General features: G+C 41.6%; 1 protein-coding gene across 1 annotated transcript in view; it reads left to right on the top strand.

Moving 5' to 3' along the window:
* The window catches only part of LOC122816264 (arf-GAP with SH3 domain, ANK repeat and PH domain-containing protein 2-like), a 1,594,524-nt gene that overhangs the window by 1,448,313 nt on the left and 119,324 nt on the right, over positions 1–26,887 (top strand). The window contains exon 23 of the mRNA XM_044089001.1: positions 6,198–6,371. Coding sequence (XP_043944936.1) covers positions 6,198–6,371 — 174 coding nt within the window. The remainder of the gene's footprint in view (positions 1–6,197; positions 6,372–26,887) is intronic.

Raw genomic sequence — 26,887 nt, 5'->3', positions numbered from 1 at the left:
TTGTATCACAAAATTCAATTAAATGCAAATGATCCTGAGTAATTTAATTTGTCTAGTCTAGCCTAGTTACTGTACCTTGTGGAATAGCATTCAAATTCTCTGGCTTCCTACAACTGAATTCACAACTTCAATACCAAATATTTCCATACATTTTTTTTCAGAAATCTGCCGCCTTTTCTTATATCTTCCCATCAGTGCCCATCCCCCCCCCGATACTTCCTCACTATTTCCATTCAAGTTCCATTCACTACCTATAAGTAATATTTGGGTTCAGCTGCCTGGGCAGTGAGACATTTCCCCTGTGGTATATTTGATTAGGAACGCATGCCTGAAGTGGCATTCACCTGCAGAGAAAATGGCTGTTGTGAATTCCCTGTGGGCAAAGAGAAGAGTATGGTGCCATGCCCCCGCAACGTCAATAACCAAATGCACAAGAAGAAAATAATGTCCATGGTCCCCAAGGAGGCAGCAGGCAGTATGTCAGGGATCAGCAGTAGACTTCCCAGTGGGCATGTCAGTGGCAGTAAAAGTGCAGTGCACAATGGGCAATGCCTTTATAATTGGTACGTGTGGACAACTACTCCCATTATAGTGTCTAGGGAACATTACCTAAAATGTATACTGGAGTATAAATATGACTACAGTAGCATGCAAGATCTCCTTTATTTTGTAGCATACTTCTATGTATTGTAGTTATGGAAGCATGTACTGTACACTGAGCACAACACACCCTACTATTTCTGACCCTATACACTTGTTTTATTAAAACTATGAGCATGGCTGTGTGTGTTACTCTTTGCCGAAAAGGAATCCACCACAGCCATATTGCTCTGCACCTGAATGTCCCTTCAGCTATATTTCCCTGACCAAATGTACCACAGGGAAATGTTCTGCTGCCCAGAGGCCTGAACCCATAATATTCCATGCTGAAAGCTGATATCTCCATTTTCTTCAGCTCCTTAGTAGCAGTTTTTAGTGGAATATAAATACATGTAACCATAATCCTCCTCTCTTGTCAGTAGCCCCTTACTACCACAAATCTACCATTAATATATTTTCCCCTCTTCTGCCACTGTTGGAGATCCTCTAGCAATTAGTATAAGTACTTCCCTTTTCTTTTGTCTGCACTATTCTGTTGAATATTCGTCCTGAAATCCTTCCCTTATCAAATTCACATGCTCACTTCTTTCCAAATATGTTGTCTGTAGTATTGCTGTTTGCACTCTGCATTTAATATAATTCAATACTCCTATCATTTTGTCTATATCTATGAGGCCATTCAAGTTCTAATATAATATGTTTAAAGTAGCCATTATCATCAGAAGTTATTATTCCCACCTATTATATACGACGGCTATTTTAAATGTCTATTTCCAGCTTTTATGTGACATGCATGCATTAATGTTTGGCCGGTTGATCCTTTATATCGTTCTTTTAATGAAAACCCTCAAGCAAAAAAAAAACAGCAGAACACCACCATAAACTATTAACTTAAAACACTAGAAACAATGTCCACCTTCAGATAATGAAGTTTAACCCTCCTGATAGGAACAATTGTCCCAAATTGGCAGCTGCACCCACAGGCATTAATGATACAGCCTGTGCTGTTACTTACACTAATTGCTGTCTGTTATGTTTATTCCCCACCCAGATGTGAAAACACAGCTTGTATGCTTACAAAAAAAATTACCTTTTAGCAGTAACATAATGTGCACTGGTCATCTTTAAATAAAATTAAATTATACACTGTTGTAGTAAATGCATTAAAGTATTTAATTACCAGAAAAGCTGCTATGTCTTATTCACTTCCAGTAATTTCACTTGCTATTTTTACTGAGCTGCCTGTCCTTGCACCTTTTAATTTTACATTTCTCTCATTAAATAGCTACATTTTACTGTAAAAACCCTGTATTTTTGATACCTTTATTCAGTTAACACTTAAGGCACAGGAAAACATTCATTTGTATAAAAGAAAAGAAGCTAAATTAATGTGTTCACAGTTACAAACATTATACAGTGGATATAAAAAGTGTACACACCCCTGTTAAAATGCCAGGTTGTTGTGAAATAAAAAAATGAGACCACAATAAATCATTTCAAAACTTTCCCACCTTTAATGTGACCTATAACATGCACAATTCAATTGAAAAACAAATCTGTTAGGGGAAAAATATTACAAAAATAAAAAATATACAGTAAGCTGGTTGCATAAGTGTGCACGCCCTTAAACTTATACTTTGTTGAAGCATTTTTTGATTTAATTACAGCATTCAGTCTTCTTGGGTACACACCTACCATTATTTAAAGTGACTCTGATTAACCCCAAATAAAGTTCAGCTGTCCTAGTAGGATTTTCCTGACATTTACTCAGTTGCCTGCTACAGCAAAAGACATGGTTCGCAGAGAGCTTACAAAGCATCAAAGGAATCTCATTGAAAGGTCTCAGAAGAAGGGTACAAATAAATTTGCACAGCATTGGATATACCATGGAACGCAGTGAAGACAGTCATCACAAATTGGAGGAAATATGGGACAACAGTGACATTGCAAAGAACTGGACGTTCCTCCAAAATTGATGAAAAGACAATAAGAAAACTGGTCAGGGAGGCCACCAAGCGACCTACAGCAACACTGAAGGAGTTGCAGGAATTTCTAGCAAGTACTCGTTGTGTACTACGTGACGACAATCTTCCATATTCCCCATATGTCTGGGCTGTGGGGTAGGGTTGCAAGACAGAAGCCTTTTCTTACACAGAAAAACATCCAAGCCTGGCTAAAATTTGCAAAACAATACATCAAGTATCCCAAAAGCATGTGGGAAATGAGTTATGGTCTGATGAGACCAAGGTTGAACCTTTTGGCCACAATTCCAAAAGGTACATTTGGTGCAAAAGCAACACTTCGCATCACCAAAAGAACACCATCCCCACGGTGAAGCATGGTGGTGGCAGTATCATGCTTTGGGGTTGCTTTTCTTCAGCTTGAACTGGGGCTTTAGTCAAGGTGAGGGAATTATGAACAGTTCCAAATATCAGTCACTTTTGGCCCAAAACCTTCAGGCATCTGCTAGAAAGCCAGAGATGAAGAGGAATTTCACTTTTCAACATGATGATGACACCAAGCAAACATCCAAATCAACAAAAGAATGGCTTCACCAGAAGAAAAGTTTTGGAATGGACCAGCCAGAACCCAGACCTAAATCCAATAGAAAATCTGTGGGGTGACCTGAAAGAGGGCTGTGCACAAGAGATGCCCTTGCAATGTGAAAGACTTGGGATGCTTTTGCAAGGAAGAATGGTAAAATATTGCCAAGTCAAGGTATGCCATGCTGATAGACTCCTACCCAAAAGACTGAATGCTGTAATTAAATCAAAAGGTGCTTCAACAAAGTATTAGTTTAAGGGTGTGTACATTTATGTAACCAGCTTATTGTACATTTTTTATTTTTATTTTTCCCCAACAGAGTTTTCATTTTTTCATGTTTTGAAATGATTTATTGTGATCTAATTTTTTTATATCCCAAAAACCTGGCATTTTAACAGGGGTGTGTACACCTTTTATATCCACTGTACCTTACATGTATTCCTTTATACAGTTATCAATGTAACATCACTTAAATTTCTCAATTCCTGTCCTTTCTTCAGCTTCACTGCTCCTCCTGAACATTATTTTGCTTGTATATTCTCACTAATTCCATTTATTTTGATGTAATATTCTTTCCCTTTTCTAAACATCCCATTTCCCATTATTTGTTCCACTTTTACAATATTCAGTACTTCAAATACAGTTGGTGTACATTTTAATTTCCATTTTCTAGTAGTTGCTTTTTGACCACCAGTAGAATTAAACTTAACAAGGCCTTACTGTGTGTAGGCAATTGAAATCCTGTGTCCCAGCTCAAAAACGTTTCCTTACAGGTACAACCATTGGTTCCCCAAAATTTCTGATGGAGTATTCTGTGAGGAATTTTTAAAATCTGCCAGCTCATTGCACCCCCCTCCAAAAAAAGTGTTCCCAGTTCTCTTTTTCTTCCCCATCACACCCTCCAGCATTTGTTATCTGTCTGAGGAAAAATCCTTGAAGTCTGCTTCGAGAATGAAAATACCTAAACCCTAAACGTTATGGACTGTGTTGCATACTTGCGAGCCTTACATACATATGTCATCCAAATGTTCCCTTGTACGCTGTTCCACTCTCTCATCCTAATCTTTTCTACTCTCCTTTGAGTCTTATTGTTGTCATGCAGTATTCTGTATGCTCTACTAATTGTCCCCATTTTCTCAGCAACTTCTGCTGTAGATTCAACTAAAAACTCTGTTAGAACAAGTCTTTCACTTATGACTCTCCATCCCTCTCTGTTTTCCTGTATGCTGATATCAGTCCCTGGCAAAGGAAGACCAACTTTAACCTGCTGTCCAAACTACTACTCGGCCTCATTCCACTCTGTTACATTTCCCTCTCTAGTAGTTTGTTCCAAATATCTTGGTTCCTTTGCCAGTTTTCTCCAGTAAATTCCACCCCCCCCCCTTGGCTGTTTTCTGTACTCCTATTTGCAGTTATCCCTATTGGCAAATTTTTCTTTCTCCATTCCCATGCTGGCTTAATTTTTAGGATACTTTCTGCAGCTTTGAGTATAATGTGCTTTGGTGGTTGTTATTCTCCTCAAAGATCTGCATCTAAAATTCGATCTCTCCTTATTTCTTGAACCCCCCCCCACACACACACACACACACACACACCAACACTTCATCATCATCCCTTTCTATTTTGAATTGTAACCTTCTGCTTGCATTGTGTATGTGAGCCTTAACTACTTGGCTCTAAAATAGCCATTCTTTTGGGAGGATCAGCTTATCCCACTTAATTCTTGTCATCTTCAACTCCCAGATAAATTCTTTCAACTCTTTATTAATCCTTGTTTGCAACTTATCTGGTTGGTAAAAAATATACCTGACTTGTATGTCAAACTAAAAGGACTATAAACATTTTCACTGCTGGCACCTTACTATCCATATCCATAAGCAAGAGGTTTCAGCTCCTCAGTATTTATATTATCTTTTGTTTAGCCTTGTCCTACCTTTTCTTAGCTGCCACAACAGAAGTATTTTAATCCATTTTCATAAATAATTCATATTTTTTGTGTCCCCATAGATCTGGGTATTGCTAAATCAATTTGTGTGTGGGTATATAATTTATTAATGTAGTTTTTCTTTTATCTTCATTAATTTTATATCCTGAAAAGACTTGAAACTGTCTCAAAATGTTCCACACTCCAAAATGTCCTTTTTTGGATTAATCGGGTACAAAATAGTTTAATCTGCAAATAAAGACAACATTTCTTGATTACCCTACCAGTTATATCCTTGAATTTCTGAGTTCTTTATTTTCATTTTCAGTGGTTGTAAATAGAGTGAATAACAAAGAGGAAAGAGGACACCCCTGCATGGTTCCTCTGTTCAAACACAAGTTATTGGAGAGGAACCCTCTCACTTTAATTCTTGCCTGTGATCTTTCACATATCCTCCTAATTAACCTTACCATCACATTTGTATACACTCACTTGCATAAATCAAGAGGCCACTGCATCAGAGCCCGTAGTAAGTACATTTCTGCAGTCGTATATACTACAGCTTCCAACCTGGATGAGAGCATCTGTCTAGAATCATTAGGTCTCACCAGCATCCAATGGGCATCCTCCACTGATTGCTTGTTAAAGACATAGTCTGATGTCTTGTTCCTACAATGGAAAGCTGGCTACAGCCCTTATAGTACTTATTACTGAATTTGTTGAGGAATTTCTTGTTGTATGCTATTGTCTTACACTGTGCATTATTTATTGCTGATTTTAATTTTGTGTGGTTGCTTGCTTTCTGTTATAACAAATTGGTTGGCATTTTGCTACATGTAATCTGCACACACTGACTGCACTTTTCTGCATCACCTACAAATATTCTTATGAACACCATATGATCATCGCTTTAGTAAAACTAAAAGACAAAAGAATGTTTCTTTTGATATTGCAGTTACAGTTCCTCACTAAAAATATTTGAAACCAGGATGTATACCATAATTTTTTTTTTTTTTGCATACTAAATGGTGTTATAACTATTCATATTATGCTGTTTAAAGATGTAATGTATTTGGAGGAAATGCTTATTCTAAAGAAAACTTTGTTAAACATGTTGCTTTATTAACAGCCCCCAGTGTACCACCCCCTCCTCCTCCCACCACAACACCGTCTTCCTTTCACAGCGCAACATCAAAGAAGAGGCTTCCCCCTGCACCATTGACAAGTATGCACAAACGGACCTTATCAGAACCAATGCCAGATATGCCTCACAGTCCGCTGCAGAAAAGCAAATGCTCACCAGGTAAATTCTCAATATGAAGCCAGATGTAACAGGTAGAAATGTCTGTCTTGTAAATAATTTCTATGCACCAGGTAGGAATGTGTCTGTCTTGCAAATAATTTGTATGCACTAGGTAGGAATGTGTCTGTCTTGTAAATAATTTGTAAATGTCGTCTTCAGTGCTGAGTGAATGTGAAATCATTTTCTTGTACATCACAACGTATGCTAATTGTACATTGCCAGCCAACTGCATTTTGTGAGTAGTATCATTTTAGTACCAGCTGTTCAGTCACTGAAGGCAGCATGCCTCAAAATCAGAGGGCACAGGAAACTAATGAAAAAGAACTGAAAAAATACCAGTAGCGCATGTAGGAAAAGTGTATTTTGTTTATATGAGCATTTCATACCCAGTTAAACCACACCCCTCCATTTTCTCTCCTCACTGTGAAAACAGGATTTAACCTAGCACTATGGATGTCTAGTTTTCCTCCATTTCTCCTGCCAGCCTGATTAACATGGGTATCCTGAGGCAGTGTAGCAACTCCCTCATGTACACTGACAACCCTCTACTCCTGAATCACCCAAGTAAAATTTGTGAGAGATGCATCTACACTAATAATCTGGAATCCTTGCTCTCTCTCACACAGAACAGTAACACTGAACAGGTTGTGAGCTGACATGCTACACCAACGCAAACCATGCACTCAACACGTAAACCATCGTACGTGGAGACCTTTCAAACACAAACAATGCTACACCTAATGCAAGCAACCTACAACACTCAAAGACAAGCACCAGTGTCTCACCAAATAAGCCCCTAAGGTAAAGCAAATCTAAACCAAATATTTTAGTCGTAGGTGACTCCAGTGTGACACACACAGATGTTCCACTCACCAGGCTGGACAAGAAGGTTATGGTCAGCTGTCTATTGGATGCCAGGATCTATCAGATTGCACATGCACTCAAGTCTCTCTACAAGTACCATTATGATTCTGTCATAGTTTATGTTGGTGTGATTTGACTTGAGACGTACCTCACTGGACTATATGAAGAGAGACATGATTGAGCTCTCTGAATATGTGTTCCAAGCGGGTATGTCCCAAGCCTTGAGCAGCATTCTATCCTCACCTAGGATGATACCGTAATATAAACAAAAAATGATTGACTTCAACAGTTGGCTTAGTTTCTGGTGTCATTCTGAGGGGACCTGGTTCCTGTCAGCCTGGAATGACATGGTTGATAGACCCCATTGCTTTGCCAGAGATGGTCTTCACCTGTAGGCTTTCAGTTACTGGCTAAGGCACCTACCTCCCCCATAGTGCCTTTTTAGGCAAGTTCTTAAGAACAAAATTTCCAATGTGAAAATATCACTCTCAAATAAATTAAAGGTTATGCTGCTTAAACGCTAGGAGATTAAATCAGAAACGGCATTCTCTGGAAACACACTTCAACCTGGAGGATGTTGATGTTTGTGGAGTCGCAGAGTCCTCAGAGATTTATAGCCAAGAAAATTCAGGGTCTCCAGCATGTCATACCTTAACAGACTGAAGTCACTGTCACTGTACTCAGTAGCATACAGACTACTTAGGTGAGACTTGTGCCTGGCCTACAGAGCAATCTCGGATCCAAACCTAATGGAAATGCACATCCGCAAGTCAAATGGGACAAGGGCCACCCACTCCAGGGACCTTAACCTGGCCTGTGACATAAATAAGACCTACGGGAGAGACAGATGTGTGTTTGAGAGATTGCCACTCCTCTGGAATAGGCTATCACTTCACATCAAACAAAGCCACTCTATGACCCTGTTTAAGCATAGCCTGGATGACTGGATGGGAAACTAAATTCCTGCTGGGGATTTCACCTGTGACCCTCCTAGATATGGGCAGTCATTGCTAACTAAGATCTCCAGTTTAAGCAATATCCTTTATAATGAGTTTGTCTAATATTCTATTGCACGCACACACACACACACACACACACACACACACACACACACACACAGCTAGGGCTTATAAAGTCATTCAGGTCAGTAGCCCTGTAACCACCTATGAACAAGGCTGTTAGACCAGAGTTCATCCGTGTGTTCCCTGTCAATAACTACCCTCAAACTGTTTCAAGGAGGGCAAGGCCTGTAAGTCCCCAGAATATATTTTTAGGGTACCCATTCAGTTACCTATCCTATTCTTTTAGGCAGACATGGAATAACACTGCTGGATATACAAGGGGAGTCTATTCCAAAGCAAGAGGAGACACTGGGTGATGGATTTCTCTCTCCATTTAGTTTTATTTATTCCATGATGTAGTTTCATATCTCTTATTCTAGAATCACACATTAAGAGAAAGGAGGTATTTGATATTGGGAACCCTGAGAGCATGGAAAGCAAGAAATAGTTCTTCCCTCAAGAATCTATATGATACTGAATACCGGGAGAGTGACTGTGCCCTTTCCTGTGATGGCTAAGAATTTTGAACTCCAGGATTCTTTTTTGTTAGGGACCTCTGTGGTCTTTCAGGTTTTTCATATGTCTAATGAAATATATGCCAAAGGACGGAATGTGTTCTATAATGGATCTAACCAGGACACATTACAGGGAAACCGTGACAAACTTGGCCTTGGAAGAGATGGCCTTGGTGATTACTTGTGATATATAGAAGGATTTCCTTACTATAGTTGCTACATGGTGATCAAAGGAGAGGAAGCCATCAATTGTAACCTTAAGGTGTTTAATGACGGGCTCATTGGAGAGTTGGGTGCCATTGATGAAGTAGGTGGCACAATTTGTTGTTAAACAAAGGAGATAATACTGTATATCTTAACATTTAGTTTGGACTTTTTCTCAGTGCGCCATCTGTTAACGCTTTTGGTTTTATGCATCAAAACAAGACTTTCTTTCAAGAAATAAATGCTTAATAGGCTTATTGTATGCATGATTCAGCTGCTTTATCTTTGGCTTCCCTTTACTGATGTTTTGTATGTATTTTGTGTAATAGCCTTGCAACCTATGTGTTTATGCAAGTGGTATGTATTTTTTATGGATGACTGCAGTAACTTGTGTAGTTTGTATTGTTGCCTATTACCTCAAGCAGCTATACAAGCTTAATTGGAGTTGTATTTCATTGTACACGGTAAGTCAGAGCACAGCTGATAATCAGATATTTAAGTTATGTAGCAGAAAAATTGTGAAAAAAGTGCATTTAAGGAAACCGTACAGATTCAGAGCATTTTTTTCTTTTTTGCTTCTATTGGTAGCTAAAATACATCATTTTTTATAATGTATTAAGATTTCATATGTAACTTTTTTTGTGTGATGAAATAAGTATGCATTTTAACTGGCCTGCTTTAAATTTATATTCATGCTTGTCAGCATTTTCTGGCCAGTAATAACTAAGATCTGTGTAAGTAATGCATCTTATTCTGTAGACATATTTCTGCTATAATTTTGAAAACATTGTTCAGCATTTTTATTAATGAGAACTATGGTACCTCCCCTTACTTATTTGTAAACACTAAAAAAAGAGACATGTATAAAGTAAAAATCACTCATTTTGTAGATATTCAAATGTTGAACAACACTTGCATTCATAACTTATCTTGTTTTGGTGTAAACTTAGATTTTTTTCTGAAACTTGGAAAATTTTGGTAAGCCTTCATTAATTTTACAAAAAAAATTTAAAATGCAAAAGTTATTCAGTACACAGTCTTCTTCACAACAGTGATATTAATATGCCAGCCAGACAAAATAATTTTATATTTAAAAAATAATTTGTTGATAAAAACGTTTACTAATTATGCAAACAAGTATTAATACATCTCTGTAACCACAGTAGACAATCCTCAGCTATCAGTATGACTTTTGTTTAGGCAGATGTGATCTTCATTTGGCTGCAAACTAGATTTGTAGGTGACACTCCATTTCTATGATGTTTGCATAATTATCTGTACTGTGCATATCTGAATATTTAATGGACAAATCTAAATATCTGCCACACTGTGCTAGATAGACACCAACTAGCAGTGCAAAGTTTTTTAGGCATTCTCTATAGTTTGTTGATACCATGGAGCCCCATGTAAATACTCTCTGGTTGAAGTTATTAATGTAGATGTCCTTCTGTTCTGCTGTTGTAGTATTGTTTACATGAGGGAGATTGCCTGCCAAGTAACCCATTGTTGGCCAGTATACAAAAGACTTTAGTGCATAGGGTGCATGGTACATTGCACATAGACTCCTATTGGGCATAGGCCATAAAAGCAACGCACATACACATGCACCATCCTCAGAATTTCTTTGCCGCCAGACAGAACACGTTTCCGTATATACGGTCTACTCACCAGAGAATTTTCAGTTTCAGCGTCTCAGATGAGTGCCCCATTGGGGAATCCTTTTTATACTATTTGGTTGTGTGTAGGGTTTAATTTCATGCAAGAATGGCTGATGCCAATGTGGTTGTCAGGTTCCACATAAAAACAACCACCAACACTGCCTTTTCTATCATGGGCCTACAGACTACCAAAAGGCTTGCCCAGTTTACCAATCCTTTGTTCCCAAAACCTTAAGAAGTAGGCAGAATTCTCTTTCCATCTACTTAGAAAACCAGCTGTTAAAACTTATTGTTAAAAAGATGGAGAGTCCCTCAGGGTCAGAGGCCAAGTCCTTTGTGAATTGTAAGGCCACGAAACCTGGGCTGGCAGCTTCAGCTGCACCTCCAGTACCAGACGTCTTCCCAGACACGATCGCTAGTTCAGAGGTACGAAGAGGGCCATCATCTGATCCACAGGTTGAACCCATAATGGAGGTTGCCTTGGAGCAGGATAACAGCACATCCTTGGAGGTACTGCAGGAGTCCAGTATAGACAACAAAGGGGAAACCAGACTCATAATTACTAAAATCCCTAAGGGGATCCTGACTATTCTAGTTAAGGAGGAAGTGGACTCAGACATAATTCAGTGTAGGCCTACGTCTGACTCACTTTCTCTACATAGAGTTGATATTCCTAGCAAAAAGAAACAAAAGGATAAACATGTTTCTCCACCTTCTGATCCTGAAAAGGATTGACAGGCTTTCTCGTGGAGTATTTTTAATGCTCTCATGTCCCTTAGACCCCCACCAGGGGTTACTGTACCTACCTGTCCCTGGACTGCATTACCTCAAAAGAGGGTCAGGGAAGAAACCTCTTCAGAAGAGGGACAGACTTCTGATGATGAGTCACTGGCCTACTCAACACAGACCCCATCCCAATAGATTATGCTTCCTCAGAGGAAGACTTTAATGGGGCTGATTCACCAGCAGAGGAAATTTCCTTTAGGTGACACCTTGACCAAGATGCAGGAACATTTCAAGTGGGAAAGCACTGAAATGTCAGATGTTCAAAAGCACTACTATGACTTACTACAGGTGGACATCCCCAGTCCCCTCAGCTGTCTCCCCATCCTTCCTGCATTCTTAGATGCATTTGCATTTTCAAGCAAAATTCCAGATTCACAACCCCCAGTACCCCAAAAAACACATTTTATAAGGTGCCTGTAGACTGCAAGTTTTTATTCAAAGCACTCTCATCTGGCCCAGTTGGTCATCACTGTGGCTTCAGACAAGCCCACTAGGCTTCTTCCCTCAACCTCCTGCTTCCTTCTGACAAGGACAGGAGACATTTGGAGGGACTGGGGGAAAAAGTGTATATGTCCACCAACCTTGCCTTTAGGGCAATCAACTACCAAACCCACATGACAAAATACTGTCTAGAGCTCTTGTCCCAGTTGTTTAAAATCATTTCAGATTTGCCTGATTCTGATAATAAATCTCTGGCTATGCCCTTGTTGTGTGCAACCTCTCAGGTCACCCGCCACTCAATAAAATGTAGCTGTGATGCTGCAGAGGCTTCCACTAGGGTAGCTGACTAAGGATCTGTCCTTTGAAGACTTGCATGGTTAACACTCCAACCCTTACCAGAGGATATCAGTTCCAAATTGATGGATGCTCCTCTGCACAATTCAGTCCTGTTTGGCCCTGTGGCTACTAACCTGTTTAAAGCTTTTCAGGAGAAGGGTAAAGAGATGCAGGACTTAACTCCTGGAATCCCCTGTCCCAGAATTCCAGATAATCTACTCTTCTAAGCATGTCTTTGTTAGAAGACAATCCAGGCCTCCTCAAACGAAGACAACAATTATTTTGTGCTCCTCAGTAAGCTGCCCCACCACAAAAACAGCCCTTTCCAGACAGGCTAGGGTCCATTTGACTATTTGTACTCCAAATCACCCCACCACTTTCCCTTCGCCTTTCTCTTTCAGGTCCAGCTTGAGAAAACATTACTCAAGACTCTTGGGTGCTTTCCATCATAAAAATGGGTTCTTCATGGTTTGGGAGTCTCTACCTCCTTTCAGGGACATTCCCCAACCATCCAAAGAACAACTTCCAGTGTTTCCACAGGTGTTGCAAAACCTGTTGGATCAAGGTACCATTCAACATGTCCCTATTCATCAAAGAGGCAAAGGGTTTTATTCCAAGATGTTTCCAGTTCCAAAGAAAGAAGGTCCCTAGAGAGACCATCTTAGATCTTTCCTTCCTCAACAGCTACCTGAAAGTACCCACCTTCAGGATGCTCACATTACAAACTATTTTCCCTCTGATCTTACCTCAAGCCTTTATGGCCTCCATAGACATAAAGGACACCTACCTTCACATTCCATTTCTTCCCAGTTACAGAAAATATTTAAGGTTCTGTGTAGCCTTTGGGCGCTTTCAGTTTTTAACTTTGCCCTTTGGTCTTTCTTACTACCCCAAGCTTATTCACAAAATGCCTGGCACCAGTTCTGGCATTCTGCAGACAGCAGGGCATCCAGGTTTTCCCAAAGTTGTATGAGCTTCTTATCCAAGCAGTCAGTCCAGAGGCACTAGAGCCAAATATCAGCCACAAAATTTCCATCCTTTTTTCCCTGTAATTAACTGTAAATTACCTAAAAATATTTTCTCTCCCCCTTCACAGGAGCACATTTTCCTGGGATGCAGGATCCAAACAGTCCCCATGAAGGTTTCCCTTCCAATTCAGAAGGCTCAAGAGCTCTGTGTTTTCTTTGAAAGCCTCAACCCTCTCTCACACATATCAGCCAGAACCTTTCTCAGAACCCTGGGCTTCATGTCATCCACCATCCCTTTGTTCCCTTTGGCAAAAATGCACATGAGGAAATTGCAGTGGTTCCTGAAATCAGTGTGGACAAAACATGCACACCCACTGGAGTTCCAAATTCCCCTTCTTCCCTGCCTGAAAAGGGAAATAACCTGGTGGGTTCAACAACTCTCCACCAACCCAAGCCTCCCACTTCATTCTCTTTCACCAATACAAGAGATGTACACAGACGCCTCAGATACAGGTTGGGGGAGAAGCCTTAGGCTCCAAGAAAGCACAAGGCACCTGGTCACCGTGGCAAATAAAGGATCACATCATCATAAAAGAAATGGGATAACTGCTGTTGGCACTCCAGGCCTTTCAGTCTCTACTGATTCCAGGACCCTTAAAAATTTTCATAGACAACATGACAGTCCTCTGGTATGTGAACAAATGGGGGGGACCAAGTCTGGTCTCCTGTGCAGGCTAACCCTGCAAGTGTGGGAGCCGGCAGTCAAATTGCAGACACACCTTTAGGCAGTATACATTTCCTCAAGCTTGAGTGTATTGGCAGATACATTGAGCAGGTCTAAAACACAACCCCACCAATGGATGCTTCACAGGGACTTGTTCTTAGATATTATCCACCGATGGGATACTCCACAAGTAGATCTCTTTGCCTCCACCATGAACGGACAACTTCCTCAGTTTTATGACTGAGACCCACACTCTCTGGTCTGAAAAGTGGAAGCACTCAGTTTTTCATAGAGAGGGATGTTTCTGTATGTATTCTCTCCCCTACCTCTCATTCCAAAAGTCCTACTAAAGACACAGTAGGACAGACCGAAAATCTTGATGGTGACCCCCTTTTGGCCAAGATAACATTGGTTCCCCTTACTCCTGCGTTTAGCTAAGGGCAATCACCACAAGTTACCCCAAAGAGTGGACCTAAACACACATCACAACGGAACACCCTCACCTGTCAACCCTGTAGATGATGCTGTGGGTGATAGGGCCTTGATTTCTTCATCTTCTCTGTTGCAGTATTCTATCCCTTCCTCCACTCCCCTGCACTTGTTCTTATTTGGTTATACCTAGCTTACATACCTATTTCTCAAGCATTCTCCCTGGAGCACTCAGTTCTGAGGATGGTGCATGCACATGTCACTTTTATGGCCTACGTCCAATGTACCATGCACCCTAGCCACTGAAGTCTTTTGTATACTGGCCTATGTCATGTCGCTTGGCAGGCACTCTCCCTCATATAAAGGATAGTGCAGCAGGGAAGAGAAGCACTTCTAATGTTATGGTAAGGTTTTACACAACTAATCTTTCTGAATATAAGCCATACTTTCATAATATTGCCAATAAAAATTTATTTTTGTTTTACCAAGCAACCCTCTCATCTGAGGAGCCATTCATGACCTCTGAGGTGACTATGGAATACTGAATCACAATTGATCCAAGTGCAAAATGCCAGAGATATGTACAGAAGTTTGCTAACTGTGCTGATATGCATTTTTTATTATTGAACAAGTTTGTATGTCTGCCAAATGACAGATGATATCAGTGACAAGTTTTGCAGCTTTATGTAAGATTTCATTTATACCATGAAGTACCATCTTCCTGTAATATTTACAGGAATTTATATTTATGCATATATGCATATTTATTGCCTAAAAATATAAATAGCTGCTGAACCCGACTCATTTGAGAAGAAATTCATGGCCTCTCTGCACATGTGAAGTACTGTCCTATAGTTTATCTTGGTTAATGCCTATGATATTTACAGAAATATGATATTTATACATAAATTAAGTATAAATATCTGTAAATTGGTAGCAGGCAGACAGCAGGGATCATAACAATGTTTGAAGAATATTATGTAAGCTTTCATTTGAAACTACGAAATACAGTGTACTTTATCCAGGTCAAGTTATTAACAGAAATATTAATGCTGTACATATTCATAATTTGATATAAAAGAAATCACATGTTCTTGCTTACTGACCTGCATTTGAGCCATCAGACATTTATGATCTGTGTCCTGAGATTTTCTGTGAAATGCTGTTCCACCCTTCTACTATGTGGACATTGCCTGACTTATTTTGCACAAAATATGGATATATATATATATACATATTATATTTATTGCTAAACAATTGTACGTATCTGTAAAGCAGTGCTAGTTGGACACTAGCTAGCAGTGCAAGGATTTTTCAACATGGTGCATTATAAAAAAACTATTAGCTGAAGATATTAATATAGTTATTATACATTTGTATACATTGTTTCAGAAAAGTAATGTATACTGAGTAACACATTTATTTCACAATACATGCAGGTGGACAATGCCAGAGATATTTACAGAAATATGATATTCATGCATATATATATATATATATATATATATATATATATATATATGTTATTGCTAAACAACTATGTATATGTTATTGCTAAACAACTTTTGACATCTGCATATTGGTAGTTGACAGACATTAGGTACTCATAAAAACATTTGCAGCATTATGCAGTCTTTCTTTTGATACCCTTCCATTAATCTAGGTTGGATTTGAAGAGGGTCAGGGAGGGGGCTGGGAAGCTTGTTCCAGAGAAGTAGCCGTCTCTGGGAAATGTATGTATATCTCCAGCATTTTTTCATGTCAGAGGCTAGGTTAAGATCCCTGGAGCGGGTGACCCTCGTATAGTTTGATTTAGGAATGTGTAGAATTTCTAACAAGGCCAGGTCAGAGACTGTCTTGTAAGCCAGTCACAGGCCACCCCTTAGTAGCGTATATGAGACAGAGTACAGTGACTGGATTTTCAGTCTTTCCATAAAGGATTTGTTTTGTGTACCCTCTATTTCCTTGGTGAGAAATCTCTGTGGTTGGTCTCTCTAGCTGTTGCAGGTGTCTGGTGAGATGCATGCAAAAGGGAACATTGTACTGGGCCAAGTGTAATGGAATTATAACATCCTTAGATCTAGATGCAATCCCTTTACCTATGGGATGTGCCACATAAAAGGATTTCCTTACCACTGTGACTACATGGTGGTCGAAGTTCTGATTGCTTTCTCTGGGTCTCCAGTTGGAGAGTGCTGTCTACAGTCTTATTAGCAAGGATGTTAGCTTTCCCAAAGTGAATAATGCATTTTTGGTTGCATTTAGCTTCAGTCCATGGCTTTGGCACTAATCATGTGTGTTGACCCTTTCTGCAGTATATTAGCATTGCTGGGGGAGGGGGGGGGGTTCAATGATTGCTCCCAGTTGCAATTATCAGTGAACTTGGTCAGCCACAGGCAGTCCATGTTTGCCTTGGACCTCTGAGAAATAAATTATGAACAGTAAAAGGCCTGGCACAGAACACTGGGGTATGCCACTGGTAACTGTTCTTTGCTAGAGGTGAAGTCATCCACTTTAACAGTGTTTTTTTTTTTTGTTGGTGAGACAGTTAACTTCCCATCTGGTGATGTAGGTGTTTAATTCCCAAATGGGAGTTTCAGTATAATACCTGAATGGGAAATTGTGTCAAATGCCTGGGCTAGATCAAGGTAGGTGGTATGCACTGTCTCTCTCTCTCGTCCAGAGTCTTGGTGGCTTTCTCGAAAAAGTCAGCCATGTTTAACAGACATGATCTACCGTTAAATCCAAACTGGATTGGGTCCAGAGTTTGGTGAATACTATGTTCTTCTTAATAAGGTCCACAATGATTCTTTCTATTACCTTGCAGAGGAGGCTAGTCAAGCTTATGGGTCTATAATTCCCAGGGTCAGTTGATGGTCCCCCTGTATGCAGAAGGATTACTCTTGCTGACCTCCATTCTGCCAGAACATAGCCAGTCTGCAGACTGTGGTTAAACAGGGATCCAAGTGGGTCTGGTGGGTCATGCTTTAAGTTGTTTAAAAGTCAGCCTGGGATGTTATCTAGTCCCATGTTTTTGGCCTTGAACAGTGCAGAGATGACCTGCTCTCTGGAGAAAATAAGCTGAGGAATGGTGGCAGTATACTTTGGGGAATGACTGGTAGGGACAGGGTGCTGAAGTTGCTCCAAATCTGTTAGCTAGCAGGTTGGCTATTATCTTATACCATCACTTAGGAGGTAATTTGTCTTGGAAAAATTCTTATTAGCTTGATGGCATATCTTGCCCTATAATTACTTCAAAAGAGACTGATTTATGGTCCAATGTTACCAGGAAGGACATCACTGGGGGGGGAGGGGGGGTTGCAGTGCTGTCCCATGTTAGTGAGTACTGTGTCCGGGACATTTGAGCCCCTTCCCTTGTGGGTGTGCTGACTAGCTGTTCCAGAGCATTTGCATTGACAGTCCAAGAACCTCTGAGCCAACATGTTTGTGTATGTTTCCCAGTTGATGGTAAGAAAATTAAAATAACCTATGAGTAAGTTGCTAGACAGTATTGTAAGCAACTCCAGTAAGTCTAGGTATGTGGTATGCTTTTCCTGATTCATGGTGGGGGACCTATAGCTATTTATGATGTAGCAGAGGATTTTTTCTGTGGTTAATTGAACATGGAGTAGATGGAGAGAGTCGTACTGTTTGAGCAGTCTTGAGGTGTATTTATCCATAATGAAGATGAATACACCTCCTCCTTTGGTTTTTATGCTCAGTTTGTAATCTGAACATATGGAAGGCATGGTAGCCCTAAATGGCCAGGGTGCTTTCCGCAATTTTGAACCATGTCTTGGTGACTACACAGATGTCAGCATCTTCCAAGGTGAGGAGTGCTTCCAGGGAGTGCACTTTCTTTTTTAGACTCTTAGCATTAAGCAGCAGTACCTTGAGTTTACCTAGATAGGATTTTGTTACATTGGGAGGTTGGTTATTTTGTACTGTCTAAAAGGGGCACAGTAGAGGTGGCTAATGCCCTTGCCAGTATCCAAAAGCCTAGAGGAGACAGGTGCAAACCATCTTTGGCAAACCAGCATGTCCTGTCGAACATGTCTTCCCAGGCTGACAGATGTTCAATCCCCTTAGACCAACACCAGAAGCTAAGCCAATTGTTAAAGTCAGTAATTTTTTGTTTGTATTATGGCATCATCCTTAGAGAAGGTGGAATGCTGCTTAAAGCTAGGCTTGTATCTTCCTGTAACACAACCTGAGAGCTCAGTCATGCCTCTTTTCGTATAGTCCAGAGAGGTACGTCTCAAGTCATTCACCCCCACATGAACTATTATGGAGTCTTACTGGTACTTGTGGTTGAGTGCCTTAATTGATCTTGGCACCTAACATGCAGCTGACCGTTACCTGCTCCTTATCCAGCTTGATGAGGGAACATCCATATGTCTCACTGTGGAGTCTCCTATGACCAGTACATTGGGTATTGTGTTGCACGTTATGGGTTTATATGTTGAGACACTGGTGGGTGTGTTATGTGTTGTAATTTTGCATTGTTGTGCAAGTAAATGGTTTCTGACGCCACCATTTGGGAGGCCTCTGGTCTTTTGATAAGTTACTTGTAGTTACCTCCTCATATGTGGGTTTATGTGTCATGCCCTTATTTAGTGTGGAAGGTCATTTGTGTGTGCTGACAAACTGTTTGGCATTCAATTTGTCTGTATGTGAGAGTTTTGCCTCCAACTGCATAGTGTAACTGCATCTCTCACATAAAGTGTTTGTTTCAGTAGTAAGTGGTTATCAGTATACATGAGACAATCGCTACATTGGCTCAGGATTCCTGTCTCCATCAGGCTGGCCAGTAGGATGATGAGAAACTGCCCATCCATGATAGCAGCTTTTTATTGTATGTTTTATTAGGGGAGGTTAATTTGATTGGACTGTGCTAGTAGCCCAGAGACTATAAGATGGACCTGTACTTTGTTTACGTAAGGTTAACCAATAAAATCAACATTGCTCACTGATGTTTAGGGAAAAACTAATTTTCAAGGCTTTTACATCTATACAGGGCACTGCCAATCACTGCTGAGAGGAGAGCAGCAACACGCAAACGTGGCCCTTAAATACAAGCAAAGAGGAATAAGTTTTACACTGTCAGTCAGGCTAGCACACAGTAAGCCTTCCACCAGCAATCCTCAGCTCAGATTAGATCAGCACACTTCTGCCCCAAGAGTGCAGAAAAAACCTTCTTAATGTAGAATGGCTTGTTTGGAGACCATGCGTAAGACCACCACTCAAACTAGCTACAACAGGCCTAGAACTATCAGATACAGTGCAACACAGTGCAATTGACTAGTTAAAACAGCAGTGGACAGTAAAGTTGGTAGTTTTGCATTACCTTGTGCTTCCTGGAAGAGAAAATATGAAGTCTAAAACTCAAGTGGCTGTCCTTATTTTATTTCTCATTTTATTTCTCATTTTATGAGAAACAGGCAAAATCAGTGGTAAACTGCAAAAATCTCTTTCTCTGGCTCTCTCTCTCTCACACACAAAATATCAACAGTATTACTTAATGTTTTCCTGCAGATCTTGCCTCATAACGTTTTTGAGAATCCTGGACGTCTGCAGAAAGCATGAATAAAACATCTTTTGCATCAACATAAGACTATGAACAATGACATCTGGCACTACTGAGTTAGTACCAGAAGTTCAAAAGGATTAGAAGCTGTTGGCCAGCCAGGCAAAACCACAGCACAAAAGGCCCTTCAGCTGACTGGCTGCAGTGACATAAGTGGGTGCATTACAGAAGTTTAGGAAGTCATCAAAAGAAAGAAGGAGTGCAGGGAAAAGTGGGAGCTAGAAAAGGCTATGAAGGAATACTGGCTAAGACTGGAGTTGCAATAGCAAAGAACAAGGAATCAAAGGTACTCTACTAGTTTCTGGAAAGTGATTCAGTAAATGTTACAAAGAAACTCAGATTGCAAGACAAAGACAGAAATATAAAGAAGATAGACACCTTTCATAAGGGATGCAGCAGTAACCTGCTCACAGGACATCAAAGGCAGATAGGAGGAGTACTCCCAGCAGCTTCTAACTGAAGAAAACACCTCAGAAGCTGTACTGCCGCAGACACAGCCAACGATGAAAGAAGAGGCGGCTCCCTCCCTAGCAAAAGTAAGAGCAGCACTGAGAAAAATGAAATCCGGGAAAGCACCAGGCTCAGTTGAGTTCACAGCAGGTATGATAAAAATGTTGGGTGAGAAAGGAGAGAAATGGCTTCGTGAGGGTACTCATAGCAGTATGGAGAGAAAATGTATCCCAGATGATGAGAGAATAAGTATACTAGTGCCAGTATACAAGAACAAAGGGGGCATTTACAACTGTGAGCAAATGCCAGTTTCTACCATTCTTCTGATCACCAAGTGTTTGCTGTTTTCAGTAAGTGCCCCATTGGGGAAAGTCTTTGTTCCCTTTTTTGCTGCTCCATGTTTCTTGAGGTTAATGTCATCTAGGAAGGCCAAGTTCCTTTGTGGATGTCAGATTCCACACAAAGATAGCCACGATCAGTGTTTGTTTTGCCTAGGGTCCGAGCATGATTACAAGTCTTGTGCGATTTGCCAGACGCGTTCACCCCCAAAATGCTCCGTAGTCATTTTTCAGGTCTTGATATTTACCTCGAGAGTCAACTGCTTAAAAGGCTAGCTTTTTGTATAGAGGGCCCTGTGGGTCTGTCTGGTGAGCCACCAAAGAAGGAGGCCAAAAATATCAGGCCTGAATCTTCATGGATCTGAATGTTACTTTTGAGATCACTGTAGGCCCAGAGGCCCATTTGATCTCTGGTTCTCAATCTGCAGTAGGTACCAGTTTGGAAGCAGTTAGGGAGGGTGCCAAGAGCATGTCCACAGAGGCATTGCAGACATCCATTCAGGATGGTAAGGGGGAACTGCAGCCCACTACTTTGGATGTACCTTGCAGTGCCCCTCCAGCTCTTCTGACTCTAGCTATTCCAGTGCCCGTCCAAGAACCTAGGCCTACATTGGCTATTTCCTTACAACCTAGTGGAGGTTCTACCTTGTAAGAAGAAATTAAAACAAAAACATGTTTCCTCTTCCCAGTATCCTTCCCCAGATTGGAAGGCCTTCTCACAGGGAATCCTTAATGCCTTCCTTGCTTTAAATCCATCCACTATCCAACCTTCCATTACTGTTCCTTCCAGCAGTCCTAGTAGACCAGTAGAGGAACAGGAGGCTTCTGGAGAACAAGAAACTTCATCAGATGAGTCATTCATATAAACATCTCAGAGTCACCTCTAGACTGTGCTTCCCCTGAATTAGATTCCAACAGTTGGGCTTCTCCAAAGGAAGATTTGTCCTTTGGAGAAACTATTTGTTGAATGAGAGATTTCTTCAAATGGGAAAGTAGTCATCAGAAGTTAAAAAGAGATGATATGATCTGTTGCAGATGGACTTTCCATCACCCTCGGCCATCCCTCCTCTTCTTTCTACTTTCTGGATACCTTTCTCTGTGTCAGAGAATCCAGATTCTCAACCTCCAGCCACTAAAAGGCCTGACAGATTCTGTAAGGTCCCTGAGGACATCAAGTTTTTATTTAAATGTCCTCCAGCAGATCCAGCAGTCATTTCCCTTTCTGCAAGCAAACCTTCTGGACTTCTTCCCTCTATTAATCTGCTCCCTTCTGACAAGGATAGCAAAAATGGTGGAGGGGATAGGTAAAGTGTGTACATCCTCTACATTGGCTTGCAGAGCCATCAACTACCAGACCCACATGTGAAAATATGTTCTGTCCCTGCTTACCCAAACTTCTCAGTTGGTATTACACTTCTGATTCTCCAGCCAAGGCTCAGCTTGCCTCTTTACTGTCTGCTTTAGCCCAGGTGCTTAAACATTCAGTTAAATGCAGATGTCCTTCAAGGATGCATCTGCAGTCTTTACAAATGGATTGTCCTGTCGTCAGGCAGCCCTTCGGTCGGCCGGATTCCAAAGTCTGGGTCTGGCCTCGGCTGGTGTCGCACTTCACCCGACGTCATAGCTGCAGTTATTCGGGTATAAAGGCATCAGCCGACGCCATTTTCCTCTGTCTTTCTTGCCGCGTGGCGCCCGAAGCAGAAGCTGTTCGCAAGTGCCGGTCGGTCAGAACCAGAGATTACTACTACCGAATACTACTTCGAAGACTTCTAAAAAGCCAAGTACCCCATTGGGGACTCTTTCTTGCCTCAGCCGATGTCAGAAAAAGTGAATAATTGTTTAACTTGTGGGAAACAAATACCTCATAAAGATTTCCACTCTTACTGCTTACCTTGTTTAGGCCCAGACCACGACGTCGCAGCTTGTCTAGCCTGTGGTTCTTTTAACCGACGGACGCTTAGACGTCGGTCTGAATTTGCTGAGCAGTTTTTTGGCTCTGATTTTGCTTATATTATGCCGTCGGATCCTCCGACTTCACAAATATCCAAAAAAACGCAAGGAAAAGGACCGACACTCGTGGTCCGCGGTTTCGGCCGAAACCGCTGTTAAGCCAACCGCGAGTGTCTCGGTTTCAGCTGAAGCCGAGCAAGCGGTTCTTCCTTCAGCCGAAAACATGCCTTCTACCGAGGCCTCTTCAAACCTGGTGGAATCGGCTTCTGAAATCCAACCTGCGGTTGCGGTTTCTCAGGAATTATCTGACACTATTCCCTTGGATATCTCAACTCCTGCACGTGGAGCTGCTAGGCCTCCTGCAGCCATGTCCATTAAGGCCTTTGCCAGGGCTAAAGCAGCTAAAGCTACAAAAGCTGTGCCTGTTAAGACCCCTTCTCACAGGCCCAGCTCCAGTTCCCAAATGCTTTCCTTGGCAGAGGATCGTATTTCTTTAATCCGGGGATCCCAACCTCATCCAGACAGGGCCTCTCATCCACCTCCAGAGAAGAGGCCTAGAGCAGAGCCCCCTGAGCCAGTGTCCACAGATGATTCCTCTGATGATTCAGAAAATACAGACCCTCCAGAGGCTCCTTCTTCCCCTTACGAAGACTCTGATGCTGAAGAGCCCATCCCTTCTGCCTCTCCACCTGAGGAATTTTCCTTTGGGGAAACCTTACATGCTATGAGGGAACAATTTCAGTGGCAGGGCCAAGATTTTTCAGACTCCAGAAAAAGGCTTAGAACCTTTTTGCATTTACCACAACATAGGCCTTTAGCTATACCTCCAGTTCTTTCTGTTGTAGATGATGCATTTAATGATGCTTGTACTGCTCCTGATTCATTACCTCCGGCCCCTGCTAAGCCCGATAGGTACTACAGGGTCCCGGACACGCATCACCACTTAGTCTCGAGATCTGCAAAAGGAGCCTTGTATATCTCCCAGGGGCCTAAGGCTGTAGCAACTACCTCTGCTAAAAATCCCCTCCCCTCTGAAAGGGAATCCAGGTCCTTAGAGAGATGGGGTAAAAAAGTTTACACTTCTGCTACTCTGTCAGCTAGGGCCTTGAACTGTCAATTTCATATGATTCAATATCAAGAATTTATGCTTGACCAGTTAACTAAAAAACTGTCCTCTGATGAACCTTTTGATAAGAAGTATGTTCAGGAAATGGTACATAACATTCAGCAAGTTAGTAACCATTCTTTAAAATGCAGCTATGATGCACTGGAGGCTTCCTTTAGATCAGCCATGACTGGCACAGTTATCAGAAGGCATGCATGGTTGAAAGAGCAGGCCTTACCGGACCATGTCAAATCAAAACTGTTAGATGCTCCCATGGACAAGGCCAATTTATTTGGTTCTCCTGCACAACAGGTACTGAAGAAGATGGAGGAGAAGGCAAAATCTGTACAAACAGTGAAAGATTTCTTACAGGTCCAACCTCCAAGGTTTAGCAGGAATTGGCCCTCCAAAACTTGGTCCTTTCCAGACTCCTCTAAAGCACAGAGAGGCAGGAATAGGTGATCAAGAGGCAGAAACCAATCCAGGGGTGCCTACAGGGGACGCCAGTGGCAGGGTAACAACCAGCGAGGCACAGACACAACCACCACCACTGCAACAGGACAATCACAGTGACTTGGCTCTGGCACCGCCTACCAGGGAACAACTAGCAGCACCCTTAGGCGGAAAGCTAGCCTTATTCTCAATAAACTGGCATTACATCACAAGAGACAAGTGGATTTTACAGACAATAGATCAAGGCTACAGGTTCCACTTCCATACTCTACCAGGGAAGAGAGGAATGCCAAACCTACCGCCAAATCAAAAGACAGAAGCTCTAAAACAAATATCTCAATTATTAAAGATGACAGCTGTGGAAAAGGTACCATCTATGGAGTAAGGAAAGGGATTTTACTCCAGACTCTTCCTGGTACCAAGAAAAGAGAACAAATGGAGGCCTATTCTCGACCTATCCGCTTTAAACACATTCCTCATTGTTCCAAAGTTCAAAATGCTGACTCTACAGCAGCTTCTTCCCATGCTGGGCAAGGAGTCTTGGCTGGTAACTCTAGATCTCAAGGAGGCATACCTGCACGTCCCCATACGACCAAATTGCAGAAGATACCTCAGATTTCTTGCAGGATCAGAGCATTATCAATTCTCAGCATTGCCCTTTGGCTTATCTACTGCGCCCAGAGTGTTCACGAAATGCCTGGCATCAGTAATTGCTCATTGCAGGCTTCAAGGAATCCAAATTTACCCCTACCTGGACGACTGCCTGATACAAGCGGACAACAAAAACAAGCTAACAGAAGACTTACAAAGAGTCATTTGCCTACTACAAGCCCTGGGATATACATTCAATATAAAAAAGTCAAGGCTGATACCACCCCAAAGAATAACCTTCTTGGGTGCAGAGCTGGACACAGCAAAATAAATGGCATTCCTAACTGCAGAAAAACAAGAGCAACTACCTCTCTACTTCTTGGCATTAACCAAGCAGAACCATCTAACAGCAAGAAAAGTACTGCAAGCCCTGGGCTTCATGGCATCCTGCATAATATTGGTCCCTCATGCCAGACTGCATATGAGAAAGCTGCAGTGGTACCTAAAGAATTTATGGTCTCAACACAAGCACAGCCTAGAAACCAGAATTCCAATAATCCCATGCCTGAAGCAAGAGTTCCTATGGTGGGCGCAGGCCTGTCAATCAAACACAGGATTGCCCTTCTACAGCATTCAACCAAGCCAAACCATCACGACGGACGCCTCAGACCTCGGTTGGGGGGCCCACATGCTGGACAGGTGCATGCAAGGCTTATGGAATCAAGACCAGCTGCACCTACACATAAATCTAAAAGAAATGCTGGCAGTAAAATTGGCAATCCAGACATTCAGACCATTTCTCCGAGAAGGCCAGTTGATAAGGACAGACAACACCACAGTTATGTGGTACATCAACAAACAGGGAGGCACACATTCATACCCTCTATGCCGGATGGCTCTGGACCTATGGAATGTGGCTCTGAGCTACAACATTCAGTTACAAGCAAGTTTTGTACCAGGAAAAGAAAACATTCTAGCAGACATATTAAGCAGGACTACCACGGATGCCCACGAATGGATGCTGCATCCGGACATCTTCAAAGCCATTACAAGAAAATGGGGACTCCCAGAAATAGACTTATTTGCATCCCCACGCAATCACCAGCTAAAGAAATTCTGCACAAGGACGTACCACCCACTTGCTTGGAAGGTGGACTCCCTATCTTTCAGTTGGAAAACCTGACAGCATATGCATTCCCACCACTTCCTTTGATGCACAAGGTGCTATTGAAGATCAAAGAGGACCGTCCAAGGATCATTCTGATAGCTCCAGACTGGCCAAGGCAACATTGGTACCCATTACTAAGGAGCATGTCTCGGGAACAAATATGGACACTACCCCTGGTTCCATTGCTGTTAACACAGAACAACTACAACACCCTGCATCCAAGCCTGAAAACTCTGCAGCTGACTGCATGGAACATTTCATAAGATCAATTAACCCAAATTTATCACAACGGGTTAAAGACATTATCCTTGAGGCTCGCAGGCCCTCAACAAGGAAAAATTATGCAGCAAAATGGAAAAGAGATCTCATTTGGAGTACTGCAAAGGGAGAAGATGTGTCACTGGTAAACATAGCCAACATCCTGGAATACTTGCCAGAGCTCTTCCACACAGGCCTGTCCTATTCTTCCATCAAGATACATGCATCAGCAATTTCAGCAGGATACAGCTTGGATCCTCCTGTCTTCTCGCATCCTCTGCTCAGGCAGTTTCTGAGAGGAATTAAAAATGTAAAACCTCCTAGGAAACCACCATTGCCAGCATGGGACTTGAACTTTGTGCTAGAAAAATTGACACTTCCTCCTTTCGAACCAGCAGCAACAGCAGAATTACAATACTTATCATGGAAGACTGCTTTCCTGCTGGCAATCACTTCAGCAAGAAGGGTATCTGAACTTCAGGCATTAATGGCAATACAACCCTTCCTGATCTTCCATCAAGATAGAGTGTCCATGAGAACAAATCCTACTTTTATGCCTAAGGTGGTATCCAGAGTATCTTTAAATCAGGCTATCCACCTACCTACATTCTTCCCCAACCCACATAACAA

This window comes from Protopterus annectens, chromosome 12.part0 (genome assembly GCF_019279795.1).
Source record: "Protopterus annectens isolate FY-2018-M chromosome 12.part0, PAN1.0, whole genome shotgun sequence".
NCBI classification, from domain to species: domain Eukaryota; kingdom Metazoa; phylum Chordata; order Ceratodontiformes; family Protopteridae; genus Protopterus; species Protopterus annectens.
This window is presented reverse-complemented; position numbering and strand designations above follow the sequence as displayed.